General features: G+C 47.6%; 2 protein-coding genes across 2 annotated transcripts in view; one reads left to right on the forward strand and one right to left on the reverse strand.

Moving 5' to 3' along the window:
* LOC132570344 (solute carrier family 25 member 36-A-like) overlaps nt 1-13,915 on the forward strand; it is a 441,151-nt gene that overhangs the window by 65,450 nt on the left and 361,786 nt on the right. The window lies entirely within an intron of this gene.
* Nucleotides 1-13,915, reverse strand: part of CLSTN3 (calsyntenin 3) — a 59,198-nt gene that overhangs the window by 43,562 nt on the left and 1,721 nt on the right. The window contains exon 2 of the mRNA XM_060236895.1: nt 4,804-4,926. Coding sequence (XP_060092878.1) covers nt 4,804-4,926 — 123 coding nt within the window. The remainder of the gene's footprint in view (nt 1-4,803; nt 4,927-13,915) is intronic.

A 13,915-nucleotide genomic window follows, 5' to 3' on the forward strand; every position in this document is an offset into this window, starting at 1 on the left:
ATTGGGCCTCCGTGGTATTTCCAAAAGTTAGAAAACAAGCACTAGAAGGGCACCGCTTCCCCATGGCAGACTCAGGAAAAGGTATCAGCATTTATTTATCTATCGATTTACTTCATTTATTGTCCACCTTTCTTGTTGTGTCACAAGGCAGATTACGGAGTTATAAAAATAGTGCCGTAAAGGCCATACGTACAACGAACGACGCAATAAAACTGCACCGAGCAATTAAAGAATACTTAAATGAAAAAGAAACAGTATAATACATCTCGTAAACTGGATTTCACAACTGGAGAACAATGATCCAATAAACTAGATGGTACAATTAGAGAACACCAAAATAAAATATGGTATAATATATCCAATAAACAATACAGTATAACAGGGAAAGAAAATAAAATGGCTAAAAAAATTATGAGGCAAATAAAATCAGACCCCTATTATCGCCTTCTTCAGAAGACGAGATTAGATTTATACCCTGCCTTATGCTTGGAGTCTCAGAGTGGCTTATCTCCTTTCTTTCCTCTCCCTACAACAGACACCCTGTGAAGTAGGTGGGGCTGGAAGAGCTCTGAGAGAACTGTGACTGATCCAAAGTCACTCGAATGGCTTCATGTGGAGGAGAGGGGAATCAAACCCCATTCTCCAGATTAGAGTTGTCTGCCTTTAACCACTACACCAAATTGGCTCTCAGAACTGCTTCCCAACATCACCATTCCTTATATAAAAATTCCCTCCTGAACATACTGACACCTCTAATGACCTGTTGCTGGACATCCAGAGAAGGGGTGGCCAAACTTGATTAACTTAAGAGCCACACAGAATAAAGTCAGACATCTGAGAGCTGCAAGATATGAACATCAGATGTTTGAAGGAAGGAAGGAAGGAAGGAAGGAAGGAAGGAAGGAAGGAAGGAAGGAAGGAAGGAAGGAAGGAACAGACAGATGTGGGAGGGAGAGGTGGAAAGAAAGCAACTTTAACTTTAAAAGCATTCTCTAAGCTACCGCCAGCAGGGCACACTTAGCTTGGAGAAGTGATTTAAAGAGACAAATGCAATGGGGGCTTCAAGAGCTACAAAATATCTGTGAAAAGCCATATGTGGCTCCTGAGCCACAGTTTGGCCACCCCTGCTCCAGAGGAACTGGTTGATCACTGTGTAAGATAGGATGCTGGACTAGATGGACTACTGGTCTGATCCTATGTTCTTATCACTCCTCCAGCTTGGGAGGGGCTGTGGCTCAGAGTATCTACTTGGCATGCAGAAGGTCCCAGGTTCAATCGGAGAACCAGTTTGGTGTAGTGGTTAAGTCTGCAGACTGTTATCTGGGAGAACCGGGTTTGATTCCCCACTCCTCCACTTGCACCTGCTGGAATGGCCTTGGGTCAGCCATAGCTCTGGCAGAAGTTGTCCTTGAAAGGGCAGCTGCTGTGAGAGCCCTTTCCAGCCCCACCCACCTCACAGGGTGTCTGTTGTGGGGGAGGAAGATAAAGGAGATTGTGAGCCGCTCTGAGACTCTTCGGAGTGGAGGGCGGGATATAAATCCAATATCATCAATCCCCAGCATCTCCAGTTAAGGAGAAGTTAGGATGGGATGTGAAAAGATCTCTGCCTGAAACCCTGGTGAGTCACTACACGAACTCATATGAGCGTCTAAATTCTCCTTGGGACAGGTGGAAATCTAGATTCAGAATTGAGCATTGGATTTAGATAAAAATTTTGCCCATCGGTGGAAGTTGCAGAAAAATAATCAAATTTACTTATATTTGGCCATTTGTCAAGATAATTAATCTGGAAGCAGGATCTGAATTCTCTTGGGCTTTTATTGGTAGCAAATTGTTTGCTCTGATTTAGTTTCTACCATGGAAAACAGAGGAGCTATTTTGATCCCTGTTACAATCTAGCTTGCAGAAGGGGACAATTTAGGTCAGCAGGCAAACTTCTCTGTACCGAGAGATCACAGAGAAGTCAAATCTCAAGGCGAAGTCTGCCTAGGGCTGCAGAATTTCCTACGGTTCAAACCGTAACATTTAGAGGCAGAGTTCAAGCTCTGGGCTGATGCATGTGAGAGGAGGAGGAGACTGGATTTATACTCCGCCCTTCACTCAGAATCTCAGAACAGCTTACAATCTCCTTCCCTTCCTCTTCCCACAATGAGGTAGGTGTAGGGTTGCCCAGTCCAATTCAAGAAATATCTGAGGGCTTTGGGGGTGGAGCCAGGGGACTTTGGGGGCGGAGCCAGGAGCAAGGGTGTGACAAGCACAACTGAACTCCAAAGGGAGTTCTGGCCATCACATTTAAAGGGACTGCACACCTTTTTAAATGCCTTCCTTCCATAGGAAATAATGAAGGATAGGAGAACCTTTTGGGGTTCACAGAATTAGACCTCTTGGTACAAACTTTTTGGAACTTGGGGGGTATTTTGGGGAGAGGCACTGGATGCTATACTGAAAATTTGGTGCCTCTACCTCAAAACACAGCCCCCCAGGGCCCCAGATACCCGTGGATCAATTCTCCATTATTTCCTATGGGAATAAGTCTCCACAGGGAATAACAGAGTTTCCAGCAGACATTTCCCTCCCCTCCCACCGCTTTTTGATGACCCTGAAGCAGGAGGAGGGCTTCCAAACTGGGGGATCCCGTCCCCACCTGGGGATTGTCAACCCTAGGTATGTGGGGCTGAGAGAGCTCTGAGAGAGCCGTGACTGGCCCAAGGTCACCCAGCTGGCTTCATGTGCAAGAGTACGGAATCAAACCCCGTTCTCCAGATTCTGCCACTCTTAACTACTACACCAAACTGGTTCTCTACTACCTTCTTTCCTACATGTCTTTAAAACAGATTGTGCTTGTAGCCATGTTCACCTCACAGTCCTTCTCAATACCCCAACCCCCAACAAACTGGGTTACCACCTGGAGATCTTGAGACTGGAGCCCGGGGAGGGACCTCACCAGGACACAATGCCGTACAATCCACCCTCCGAAGCAGCCAATTTCTCCAGGGAAATCCGTTTCTGTCGCCTGGAGACCACTTGTAAAAACAGGGGATCTCCAGGCCCCACCTGGAGTTTGGCAACCCAACCACAGTCTAACGGTAGAAGGTGGATCCAGGTGGGCAGCCATGTTCGTCTGTTCTAACAGTAGAAGAATACTCTATAAGAAAACGCTCTAAGTCTGCAAGAAAGCTTTAGAATGGGGAAAGAAAGAGGGGAATGGTATCTGAGGAAAACTGCCTGCCCTCTGGCAACTGGCTCTTTGTCGCAAGGTTGAAACACTGAAACTTCTGATCAAACCCTAGGCCCAAAAAAGTCCTAGACCACAAGGGTCTAGCCCCTCCAAGATAATCCAGGCCCCTTTCAGGAATCTCCAGTTTTCATTTAAAGCAGGGGGGTTTTTTGTAGCAGGGCTCTTAGTACAGGGCCTACTGTAAGCTCCTGGAGGATTGGCTACATCAGGGGTGTGTAGCCTAATATGCAAAGGTGTTCCTGTTACAAAAAAAAGGTGCTGGTTTAAAGTAAGGGCCCAGTCTAGCACCTTGCTGATTCCTTTCCTCCCCATCTCATGGAGACTGTTATATGCTTGGGATTCCTCTCTCATACACCCTCCCCTCCAAACACACACACAGAGCTATGCATGAGAAGCCTGAGCACTGGCACATGGACTGGAATGCATTATTGGATAAACATTAGAAAGAACTTCCTGACAGAGCAATCCCTCAGTGGAACAGACATCCTCGGGAGGTGGTGGGCTCTCCTTCCTCGGAGGTTTTTAAACAGAAGCTAGATGGTCATCTGACAGCAATGCCGATTCTGTGAATTAGACAGATCATGAGAAAGAGGGCAGGAAGGGTGTGTGTGTGTGGAGGAGGTATTTGTGAAGTTCCTGCATTGTGCAGGGGGTTGGAATAGATGACTCTGGAGATCCCTTCCAACTCTATGATTCTATACATGGGTGTCCATGTGGGCCAAAGAGGGCCTCTCGTCCCCCCAATTCTAAATTTTCTAATCTGCATCAGGTAATCTGCAATTAAAGTTAACAGATCTTGCCTCCATCACCCTGTAATTATTTGTGTGCACCCTTTTGCGATCATACCGTCAGTCTCCAGCCCTTTCACTTATACACAAAATGAAAAACTGGCAGCATTTCTACCCAGCCACTAAGAAGTCAGCCGCCTCCTGCTTCCAGTGTCCTCAGTAATGAGTACAGAAGGATTAAGATGACTGACAAGCATGGAAATTCTTTGTGTGCGTGCTTTTAAATAATGTTATTAAAATTGAATTTTATTTCACTAGACTTAACGGAGTGCATTAACTGTGCAATCTTAAGCACGTACGCTTAGAATTAAGTCCCGTTGAGTCGGGTGGGAAGCTCTCCCTTAATAAGCATCCTTAACAATGGCAGCCCAAATAATTTTAAATTAAAGGCTATTGCGATTTAGGATCTGACCGTTTTCCCACTGAGTCATTATATTTTCCTCACAGTTGACCATTCCTGCCTGAAGAGTTTCCATGTACAGAATTAGATTTAGGTAGGCAGAGGCAGCCTGGGGTTGCCAACTGCAGGTTAAAAAATTTCAGGGGGTGGAGCCTGAGGAAGGCGGGGCTTGGGGGCAGGCCTTAGTAGAGTATGGTATCACACTCACCATCCTCCAAAGCAGCTATTTTCTCAGGGGAAGAAATCTCTCTGGTCTGGAATTCCGGAAAATCTCCAGGCCCCACCTAGGGGCTGCCAACCTTAGCTGGCACTGAACCTTACTCCCTCCCTCCCCCAGTCACTCTGTAACCTCTTCTTCCTCTTCCTCACCCACATACCTGCATAGCGCAACGGAGCATCTTTGTCCAGCGCAAAGAGAGGCGGGTTCAGCAAGACGGTGTTGTCGTTCTCCATGACGATGCCCTGGTACTCCGCCTCGATCCAGGGCTTGTGCTTGTTGGCTAAGAGGACAGAGAGTATAAAAAAAAAAATTGTGAGAAGACAAGAACAGAATCAGTCACATCGTGGGATCCAGCAACCCATGAGCAGAAGGGTAAAGATACTTAACTGCAGCTCCACTTGCACCAGAGTTGTGGCCACACAAAGCGCTTCCATGTAATTTTTAAAGGAACTAAAAGGGTGCATATACAGGACAATGGAAAACACAATTATGTTCTTATGCCATAGCTTATTGTGGGAACACTCTGTCTGGGGCAGTGATGCTCTGTATTCTTGGTGCTGGGGAGGGGGCACAGTGGGAGGGCTTCTAGTGTCCTGGCCCCAGTGGTGGATCTCCTGATGGCACCTGGGTTTCTTTGGCCACTGTGTGAAACAGTGTTGGACTGGATGGGCCATTGGCCTGATCCAACATGGCTTCTCTTATGTTCTTATGTGACACAGAGTGTTGGACTGGATGGGCCATTGGCCTGATCAAACAGGGCTTCTCTTATGTTCTTATGTGACACAGAGTGTTGGACTGGATGGGCCATTGGCCTGATCCAACAGGGCTTCTCTTATGTTCTTATGTGACACAGAGTGTTGGACTGGATGGGCCATTGGCCTGATCAAACAGGGCTTCTCTTATGTTCTTATGTGACACAGAGTGTTGGACTGGATGGGCCATTGGCCTGATCCAACAGGGCTTCTCTTATGTTCTTATGTGACACAGAGTGTTGGACTGGATGGGCCACTGGCCTGATCCAACAGGGCTTCTCTTATGTTCTTATGTGACACAGAGTGTTGGACTGGATGGGCCACTGGCCTGATCCAACAGGGCTTCTCTTATGTTCTTCTGTGACACAGAGTGTTGGATTGGATGGGCCACTGGCCTGATCCAACAGGGCTTCTCTTATGTTCTTCTGTGACACAGAGTGTTGGATTGGATGGGCCACTGGCCTCATCCAACATGGCTTCTCTTATGTTCTTCTGTGACACAGAGTGTTGGACTGGATGGGCCATTGGCCTGATCCAACATGGCTTCTCTTATGTTCTTATGTGACACAGAGCGTTGGACTGGATGGGCCACTGGCCTGATCCAACATGGCTTCTCTTATGTTCTTCTGTGACACAGAGTGTAGGACTGGATGGGCCAGTAGCCTGATCCAACAGGGCTTCTCTTATGTTCTTCTGTGACACAGAGTGTTGGACTGGAGGGGCCATTGGCCTGATCCAACATGGCTTCTCTTATGTTCTTAATTGGTGGTTTGCACGATTTTATTTTAATTTGTGTCCATAAATAGTTTTCTCAGAAGAAATACTGTTGTGCGCATGGGCAGGACACAAGAGGTACAATCACTTTCAACTCAGGGCAAAGAGAGAGAAAGGACTAATTTTAGCGCTTCCTCTTGCCCATGGTCTCTCGCAAGTGCGGCAATCTTCCAAGGGATCCAACCCATTGGGCCGGTTGGCATTCAAAATGTTGCTCCCCACTGAGTCTCCATCTGCCTTTCTTCAGATAACCTGATTGCTGTTTCTGTCTTTCACCCTGACTCCTGAGAGCATCCCCCCCACCAAGACAGTAGAAGAATGAGCTATAAGAAAAAGGTTATTTAAACTTTAGTACTGGGGGGGGGGGGGGCAGGAATGATATTTCAGGAAAATGGGCTCCAATCAGACACCCCGAAACACTGCATATGCACACCAACCACACCATTGGTCACGGACTCCCCACAGAAATCCAAGTCCCCAGAATTTTCTATGCTTAGGCCCACCCCACCCTCATGGTTGCGTGTTTCACAAGAACAGAGGAAACATTACCGGGGGTGGGGGGAGTTATGAAAAAGGCTGCTATCCTATATACATACACTCCATAGCATTCAGTGGGGCTCACTTTTCAGTCAACAACCACGGAATCAGGTTGTGTGGGCCGCTGAAGAGACTTATCAGCTACAACTGACTTACGCCACTCCATTCCTATGGGGCAATCCTGAACCAGACTGTCAGAAGCCTGACAATGCTACAGATATCCTTAATTTAATCTAATATATAGATGATAGATAGATACACACACACACAATGCTTTTTCTTGTTGGTTAAAACTGCCAGTACATATATAAAAGGTGACACCAATTTCCACCTATTCCCCCCATAGATCTTGGGAGAGCGCCCCCCCCCCCCCCCAATGGTGCTGGTATTCAATACTGGTGAGTATCACCACAAAAAAAGCCCAGTACGTTCTGGGTTTGTGTGTCTATGTGTATATATAGTTCCTCAGAACGTTTAACACCATAACATCGTAAAACGGTATCACAATTTCAGTGACATATAAATCACCGTAAAACCTGACAAACATACAACATTTTTAAGGCACCAGATACTCCAGCAGGTGAGGATTTAAGTATTCCGGAGTTTTTAGCCCTGCATTTAAAAAAAAATAAACGCTTAAGGAGCTGCAAGGGTCATATCCGGAGAGCGCTCCAGAGGGAGAAATCTGTTTGCTTTTGACACAAAAGGAAGACTGAAAATGGAACGCCTGATGGCTCTCTGGCAGAACAGCCTTGCCAGGTACGCCGTGCTCTCGGTAAGCATGCGTTTTCCCTCACGTAAGCAAAAAAGAAAGACAGGCCCTGTCGCAGGGAATTTGCCCTTCGAAAAGCTTAATGCCGTCATTGCCCTTATGCTTTCCCCCCACCCCCATCTGCCTCAGTCCTGCTCGAACAGACATCTCTTGGGAATTCCATGCTTGGAATTTAATACCTGGCCATGCATAGTCCCAATTTCGATCAGGTCTGCCGTGAACTCGGGGCAGGGAGAGGGGTCTAAGGCTTCCTCCCTCTGGGACCGACTTTCCCCCCATGAGCTCCAGAGATCACTACGATCAAGCTCACAAAACCTTTTAGTGATCCCCAGGCCAAAGGGTGTTCGGTTGTCCATCACCACTGCAAGAGCCTTCTCGGTGGCAGCCCCTACCCATTGGCATGCTCTCCCTGAAAACATCAGGGCCCTGCGGGACTTGCCACAATTCCACAGGGCCTGCAAGACAGAACTGTTTAAACAGGCTTTTAACACCTAATGGAGGCGTCCAGCATTTCACCATCCCAACGCATTAATATCCTAATCCGACCCAAATAGAAACGCAACGCGCTCAAGAGCACCTAATAACATCACAGTAAACAGCGCTAATAAAGAATAACAATGCCATCTAGGGATTAAAATTGCATATGCTTGAGATGTTTTAATAATTTATTGTGATTTTACTGTAATAATGTAACTTTTTGCTGTTTTAATTGATGTTAGCAGCCCTGAGCCTGTCAGGGGAGGCCGGGATATAAATAGTAAATAAATAATCTTGTTGTACTGATAGGTTACATGTAAATTTCTCCAGTGGGGCAGATGCCCACTCTCGAGAGCTATTTCAAGCAGGGGTTTTTTTGTAGCAGGAAGTCCTTTGCATATTAGGCCACACCCTCCTGATGCAGCCAATCCTCCAAGAGCTTACAAGGCTCTTAGTACAGCGCCAACTGTAACCTCTTGGAGGACTGGCTACATCAGGGGTGTGGCCTAATATGCAAAGGAGTTCCTGCTACCAAAAAAAAAAAAGCCTTGATCGGGTAATGAGAATAGTCTAAGGGGAGAGACTTGAGCCGCTTTAACCTGTCCTCTGTAGGCCTGTTCGCAATCGGGCCCCCTCACACCTGAAAATTAAGCTCCACACTCCTCAGTGCCAATTCACGTCTGTAGAACAGGATGAGGATAGATATGAGGCAGCAGCCAGGGCAGGGTATTTCTCTCTTTAAATCACTTCACTTCACCAAGCTAAGCCAGTTGGTGGTTTGGAAAGTGCATTTGAAGTTAAAGTTGCTCGAGTCCATGGATATTTGTGCTGTTTGGGTTTGAGGTGCCACCGGACTCCTGTATATTCATTTTCATATTACTGTCATATCTTTATCTGTTCACTTTGCAGTGTCTTTCACTTATCAGGATTCAGGGCCTAACTATATTTTGCCTTGTCTGTATGGTCCCTAGGCCTAGGGATGCCATCCCCCAGGTGGGACCTGGGGTTCCCCTGGAATTATAGCTCATTTCCAGACTAAAGAGATTCCTTCCCCTGAAGGAAATGGATGCTTTGGAGCAGAAGTGTCCAAACTTGCTGAATGTAAGAGCCACATAGAATAAACATAGATGCTTGAGAGCCACAAGACATGGACTCGAGCAGCGGTCCCCAACCCTTTTGGCACCAGGGACCAGTTTTGTGGAAGGCAATTTTTCTACGGACTAGGGGGAGGGGGGCAATGGTTTTAGGATCATACAATACTGCACTTTATTTCTATTAGTTTGGTGTGGTGGTTAAGTGTGCAGACTCTTCCATGGGAGAAATGGGTTTGATTCCCCACTCCTCCATTTGCAGCTGCTGGAATGCGCTTGGGTCAGCCATAGCTCTTGTGGGAGTTGTCCTTGAAAGGGCAGCTTCTGGGAGAGCTCTCTCAGCCCCACTCGCCTCACAGGGTGTCTGTTGGGGGGGGCAGGAAAGTAAAGGTGATTGTGAGCTGCTCTGAGACTCTAAAATTCAGAGTGGAAGGGAGGATATAAATTCAATGTCGTCTTATTATTACTACATTGTAATATATAATGAAACAATTATACAACTCATGGCATAGTTGCTAACAGACCACAGACCAGTACTGATCCACGGCCCGGGGGTTGGGGACCCCTGGACTAGAGTCCCAATGGAAAACACATAATGGAATAATATTTTGTTTTTCCACACAGTGCCTCAGGCTACTTATTCTTGCTGCAACAGACTAATATGGCTACCCCTCTGGAATTATGAGGAGACTGTGAATGTCCTCAGTTATATAGCTTTAGGCTTTGTCCAGGCTGGGACGAGGATTCAGGGTTACACTAAAGGTATTAGGTTCCCCTTATCCATGGTCCCAGATATGTCTCCCCGCTCCTCGCTTTCACTCTTTCCACAAATCCATCCCAGGCCCTGAATCTTTTTGCTCCATCTCGGCCCCCCGCCACGTTCCCAGTGGCTCCTCCTCGTCGCCCACCACGCTAATCCCGTGGGCTGGAGTCCGGCCAGACTCAACATTGAGGCAGCAGCCGGCGGGAGGCTCCGGAAAAAAAAAAATGTCACAGGCCCAGAAATAGCAAATTAATCTTTATCACGCAACCTCCAGGGCAGGGAAAAAAACAGAGGGAGTGGGGTGGGAGGAGGGAGGGAGGGCAGAGAGAGAAAGCTGGAGAAGAAAAATCATTATGAATTAACACTCTGTCCCCAACAACCAATCCCTGCTAAAGTGGGTCTCTTTAGGATTAGATCGCAATGGCCTAGTTACAACCCAGGCTTATCGTCCATGGAAACACAGCTTTGGTCCATTCACAATTGAGGGACACAGTGGCCATCTTGGAACCTCTGACCTCTAGAGGTCCAGGAACCCCCTGGGCTGGCTTGGCAAAGAAGGTCATGAGCAGGTCAACAGCCTCTTGGGAACATCCCAATTTAAGAACCCGTTCCCTACAGTCGAGTACGGTCTCGCCTCAGGACACTGAACTGCCATTCAGAACGACCCCCAAACACTGGACTGGTTCACAGTTGCCAGATATTCCTATACATCTCCCACAGCAGCAGGGGTCATTTTGTAGAAAAAGAGGTGCCAGAGCTCATCAGCACAACTCATCTGCGCAACTCATTGGCATATGCCACACACCCCTGACATCACCGGAAGGTGGATTAAATTATATCAGCTCAGCATCTACCTTAAAATGCTTCTTAAATTATAATTGTCATACTAAAACCTTACTCCCATCATACTTTTTAAATGACTTTCTCCTACGTGACCAAAGTGGCATGATGAAGATTTCCATTTGTCTGCTTTATATGTTTTGGTTATTTTCCCTTTTTTTGTGTGGGAGAAAAATATTAGGAAGTTTGTTAAATCTTAAGAGTTCAGCAAAATTCTCCCAGGGGGTTTGAACAATGGAGCCCAGAAGCAAGTATCAGGGCCAATAAAATTTAGAGGTTCCGGAGCTGCACTCCTGTGAGCTTCTGCCCAAAATGAGGCCTGCTCAGCAGACCCAAAATGAGGTGGGCGGAGGGGCACTGCCAAGTATATGGATTTGAGGAGCCATTGAGGGGAGCAGAGGAGATAGCATCCCTTCTGACCCAAAGAGCACAGTCCAAAGCAGGGCTTTTTTTGTAGCAAGACCCCCTTTGCATATTAGGCCACACACCCCTGATATAGCTCCTCCTGGAGCTTACAAGGCTCTTAGTACAGGGCCTGCGGTAAGCTCCAGGAAGATTGGCTACATCAGGAGTGTGTGGCCTAATATGCAAAGGAGTTCCTGCTAAGAAAAAAGCCTGGTCCAGAGGAAGTTCTCCTTGCAAGCAACCATTGAAATGAATGCGTGCTGCCTGAAACCTTGGACAGAGGAACATCCTGACAGATGGGGCATCCATATTAAAGATTCAGAAGGAGATGCCATATGGATTTTTCACCTTAGGCACCCGGCTGGCCCCAGGATTCCCAGCTGAACCAGGCGGCCAGGTTGTACTTAAAAGACCTATTCATGGGAACCAGTTTCCTCCATCACAGCCAATATGCTCCCACTAGGATCTGAAAGACCCAGGTTCGATTCTCCCCTCTGCCATGGAAGCTTGCTGAATGACTTTGGGACAGTCATATCCTCTCAGTCTAACCAACCTCATACGATCCTTGTTAAGGATAAAATGGAGGAGAGAAGAACAGTGTACCCTCCCCATGGGAAGAAAGATGGGGTACAAATGAATGAATAAAATAAACACAAATGCACACATTCTGTGATTGGTCTACTCAAGGCAGCTTGACCACAAAAAAGGGGAGTAACTGTGATCACAAAATGGGTAGCAATCACATAGAGAGCTCTGAAAGAGAGTAGTTAGTGCCTGGACTGAGAAACCTTGGTTTGAACCTCTGTTCTGGAAGTTTGCTGTGTGACCTTGAGATAGCGACCCTCCTCCTAGCCTACCTCACATGGTTGTCGTTGTGAAGATGAGATGGAGGAGGTATTGCAAGGTGTTTCAGGCAGAATTTTTTTGTAGCAGAAACTTCTTTGCATATTAGGCCACGCCCCCTGATGTAGCCAATCCTCCTGGAGCTTGCAGTAGGCCCTGGACTAAGACTCTGTAAGCTCTTGGAGGATTGGCTGCATCAGGGGTGTGTGGCCCAGGGATGGAATTCTAGCAGGAGTTCCTTTGCATAGTAGGCCACGCCCCCTGATGTAGCCAATCCTCTCGGAGCTTGCAGTAGGCCCTGGACTAAGACTCTGTAAGCTCTTGGAGGATTGGCTGCATCAGGGGTGTGTATATGCAAAGGGATTCCCACTACAACTCGCCCCTCCCCCCAGTTTCAGGTTCACAGCAGGAAGCAAAGTGGGGCATTGACAAAAATTAAAAGCAAACACCCCATTGGTGCTAATGGAGTTCCTATCCTATGGAATGTCGGGCTGGTTTCATGGTTTGGCTGCAAGCCCATGGTCATGGGGGGCCAAGCAAAGACATGGTGGGGAGTCTGAGGCAGAAATCCAACCAGGATTTCCTCTTTCTCACATATTAATGTGGGACAACAGGTATCCTGGAATAACAGAGGCCAGTGATCCCTGCTAGCTGGGCCACAGATTAGTTTTGGGCTTCAAAGATGCTGCCAACACTGTTGTGCACTTGCCACTGACTGCAAGAGAAGTGCTACTAAGAGGAGGAGGAAGAAGAGAAGATGACCATCGATTTATACCTCGCCCTTCTCTCTGAATCAGAGTCCCAGAGCAGCTTACAATTTCCTTTATCTTCTTCCCCCACAACTGACACCCTGTGAGGTCGGAGGGGCTGGGAGAGCTCTGACAGAAGTTGCCCTCTCAAGGACAGCTTTGTGAGAGCCATGGCTGATTCAAGGCGATTCCAGCAGATGCAAGTGGAGGAGTAGGGAATCAAACCCAGTTCTCTCAGATAAGAGTCCGCGCACTTAATCACTACACCAACTGGCTCTCCAAGTTCAGGGTCAAGTCCCCCCGCCCTGCATAACCCCCACGCATAACCAGAGACTCCCCTCTAGAAGGGCACCATGTTCTTTCCCCAGCTCCCATTCACTTCCATGCACCTTGCAGAGAGGAGCATCCAACTGGATTGCACTCCTGTGGCCTGACACATCTACCTCCCACCCTGCTGGTCCTCACAGCATCCAGCATTTTCCAGGGACCTCCCAGCAGAGGGGGTGGCTTTGCAACTTGGAACCAGACTTGAGGCAGATGGAGAGAGCAGACAGAGAGTAAAGCTGAAAGGACTTCTGCCATATACAGCCCACATGTCATTCGTTGACTTCACCGTCACAAGATGCGGCGACGGCAACTGTTTTTGCTGGCGGATGCTTTAAAATTGGCTTAAACGCAGCTATGAGACCTAAGTCAGGTCTGTCCTCCTCTCCTACCAAGAGCTACCTGCTGGGAGAGCTAACTCGAGCCTCCGTATTTAGAAGCAGTATACCTTTGAGAACCGGCCACTAGGAACAAAAATAGAGGAAGGCAATCCTAAGGGAGGGAAGGTGAGAAAGAAGTGTGGCTTGTGTGCCCTACTTGCGAGCTTCCAGAAGCTTTCAACGGGCCCCTGTCCGAAAGAGGATGGTGGCCCAGAGAGACTCCAGTCTGGTCCAACAAAGCAGCTGTTATTTTCTTGCCAACATTCGGTAGCAGATGCTGAAGGCACAACAGAGTGGGAAGGATGCCTAGAAAAGCTGCAGTTTGAGACAGCTGGAATACGGGGTCAGTCTTAGAAGACGGCCCAGGAGACGGAATGGCAGGAGGGATGCAGGTCCTGGAAGCCTGAGATGCACAACATCTGGGGATAGTGTGGGATGTGGGGGTTATATGTGGATGCAGCAAAGAGCGCAAGAGAGGAGCATGGCAGAAATCTAGGGGAGGTCAATCTGGCTCAATGCATTTCATGCAATTCCAATGCAAAAGCTCCCCCCCCCTCTCTCC

This window comes from Heteronotia binoei, chromosome 4 (genome assembly GCF_032191835.1).
Source record: "Heteronotia binoei isolate CCM8104 ecotype False Entrance Well chromosome 4, APGP_CSIRO_Hbin_v1, whole genome shotgun sequence".
NCBI classification, from domain to species: domain Eukaryota; kingdom Metazoa; phylum Chordata; class Lepidosauria; order Squamata; family Gekkonidae; genus Heteronotia; species Heteronotia binoei.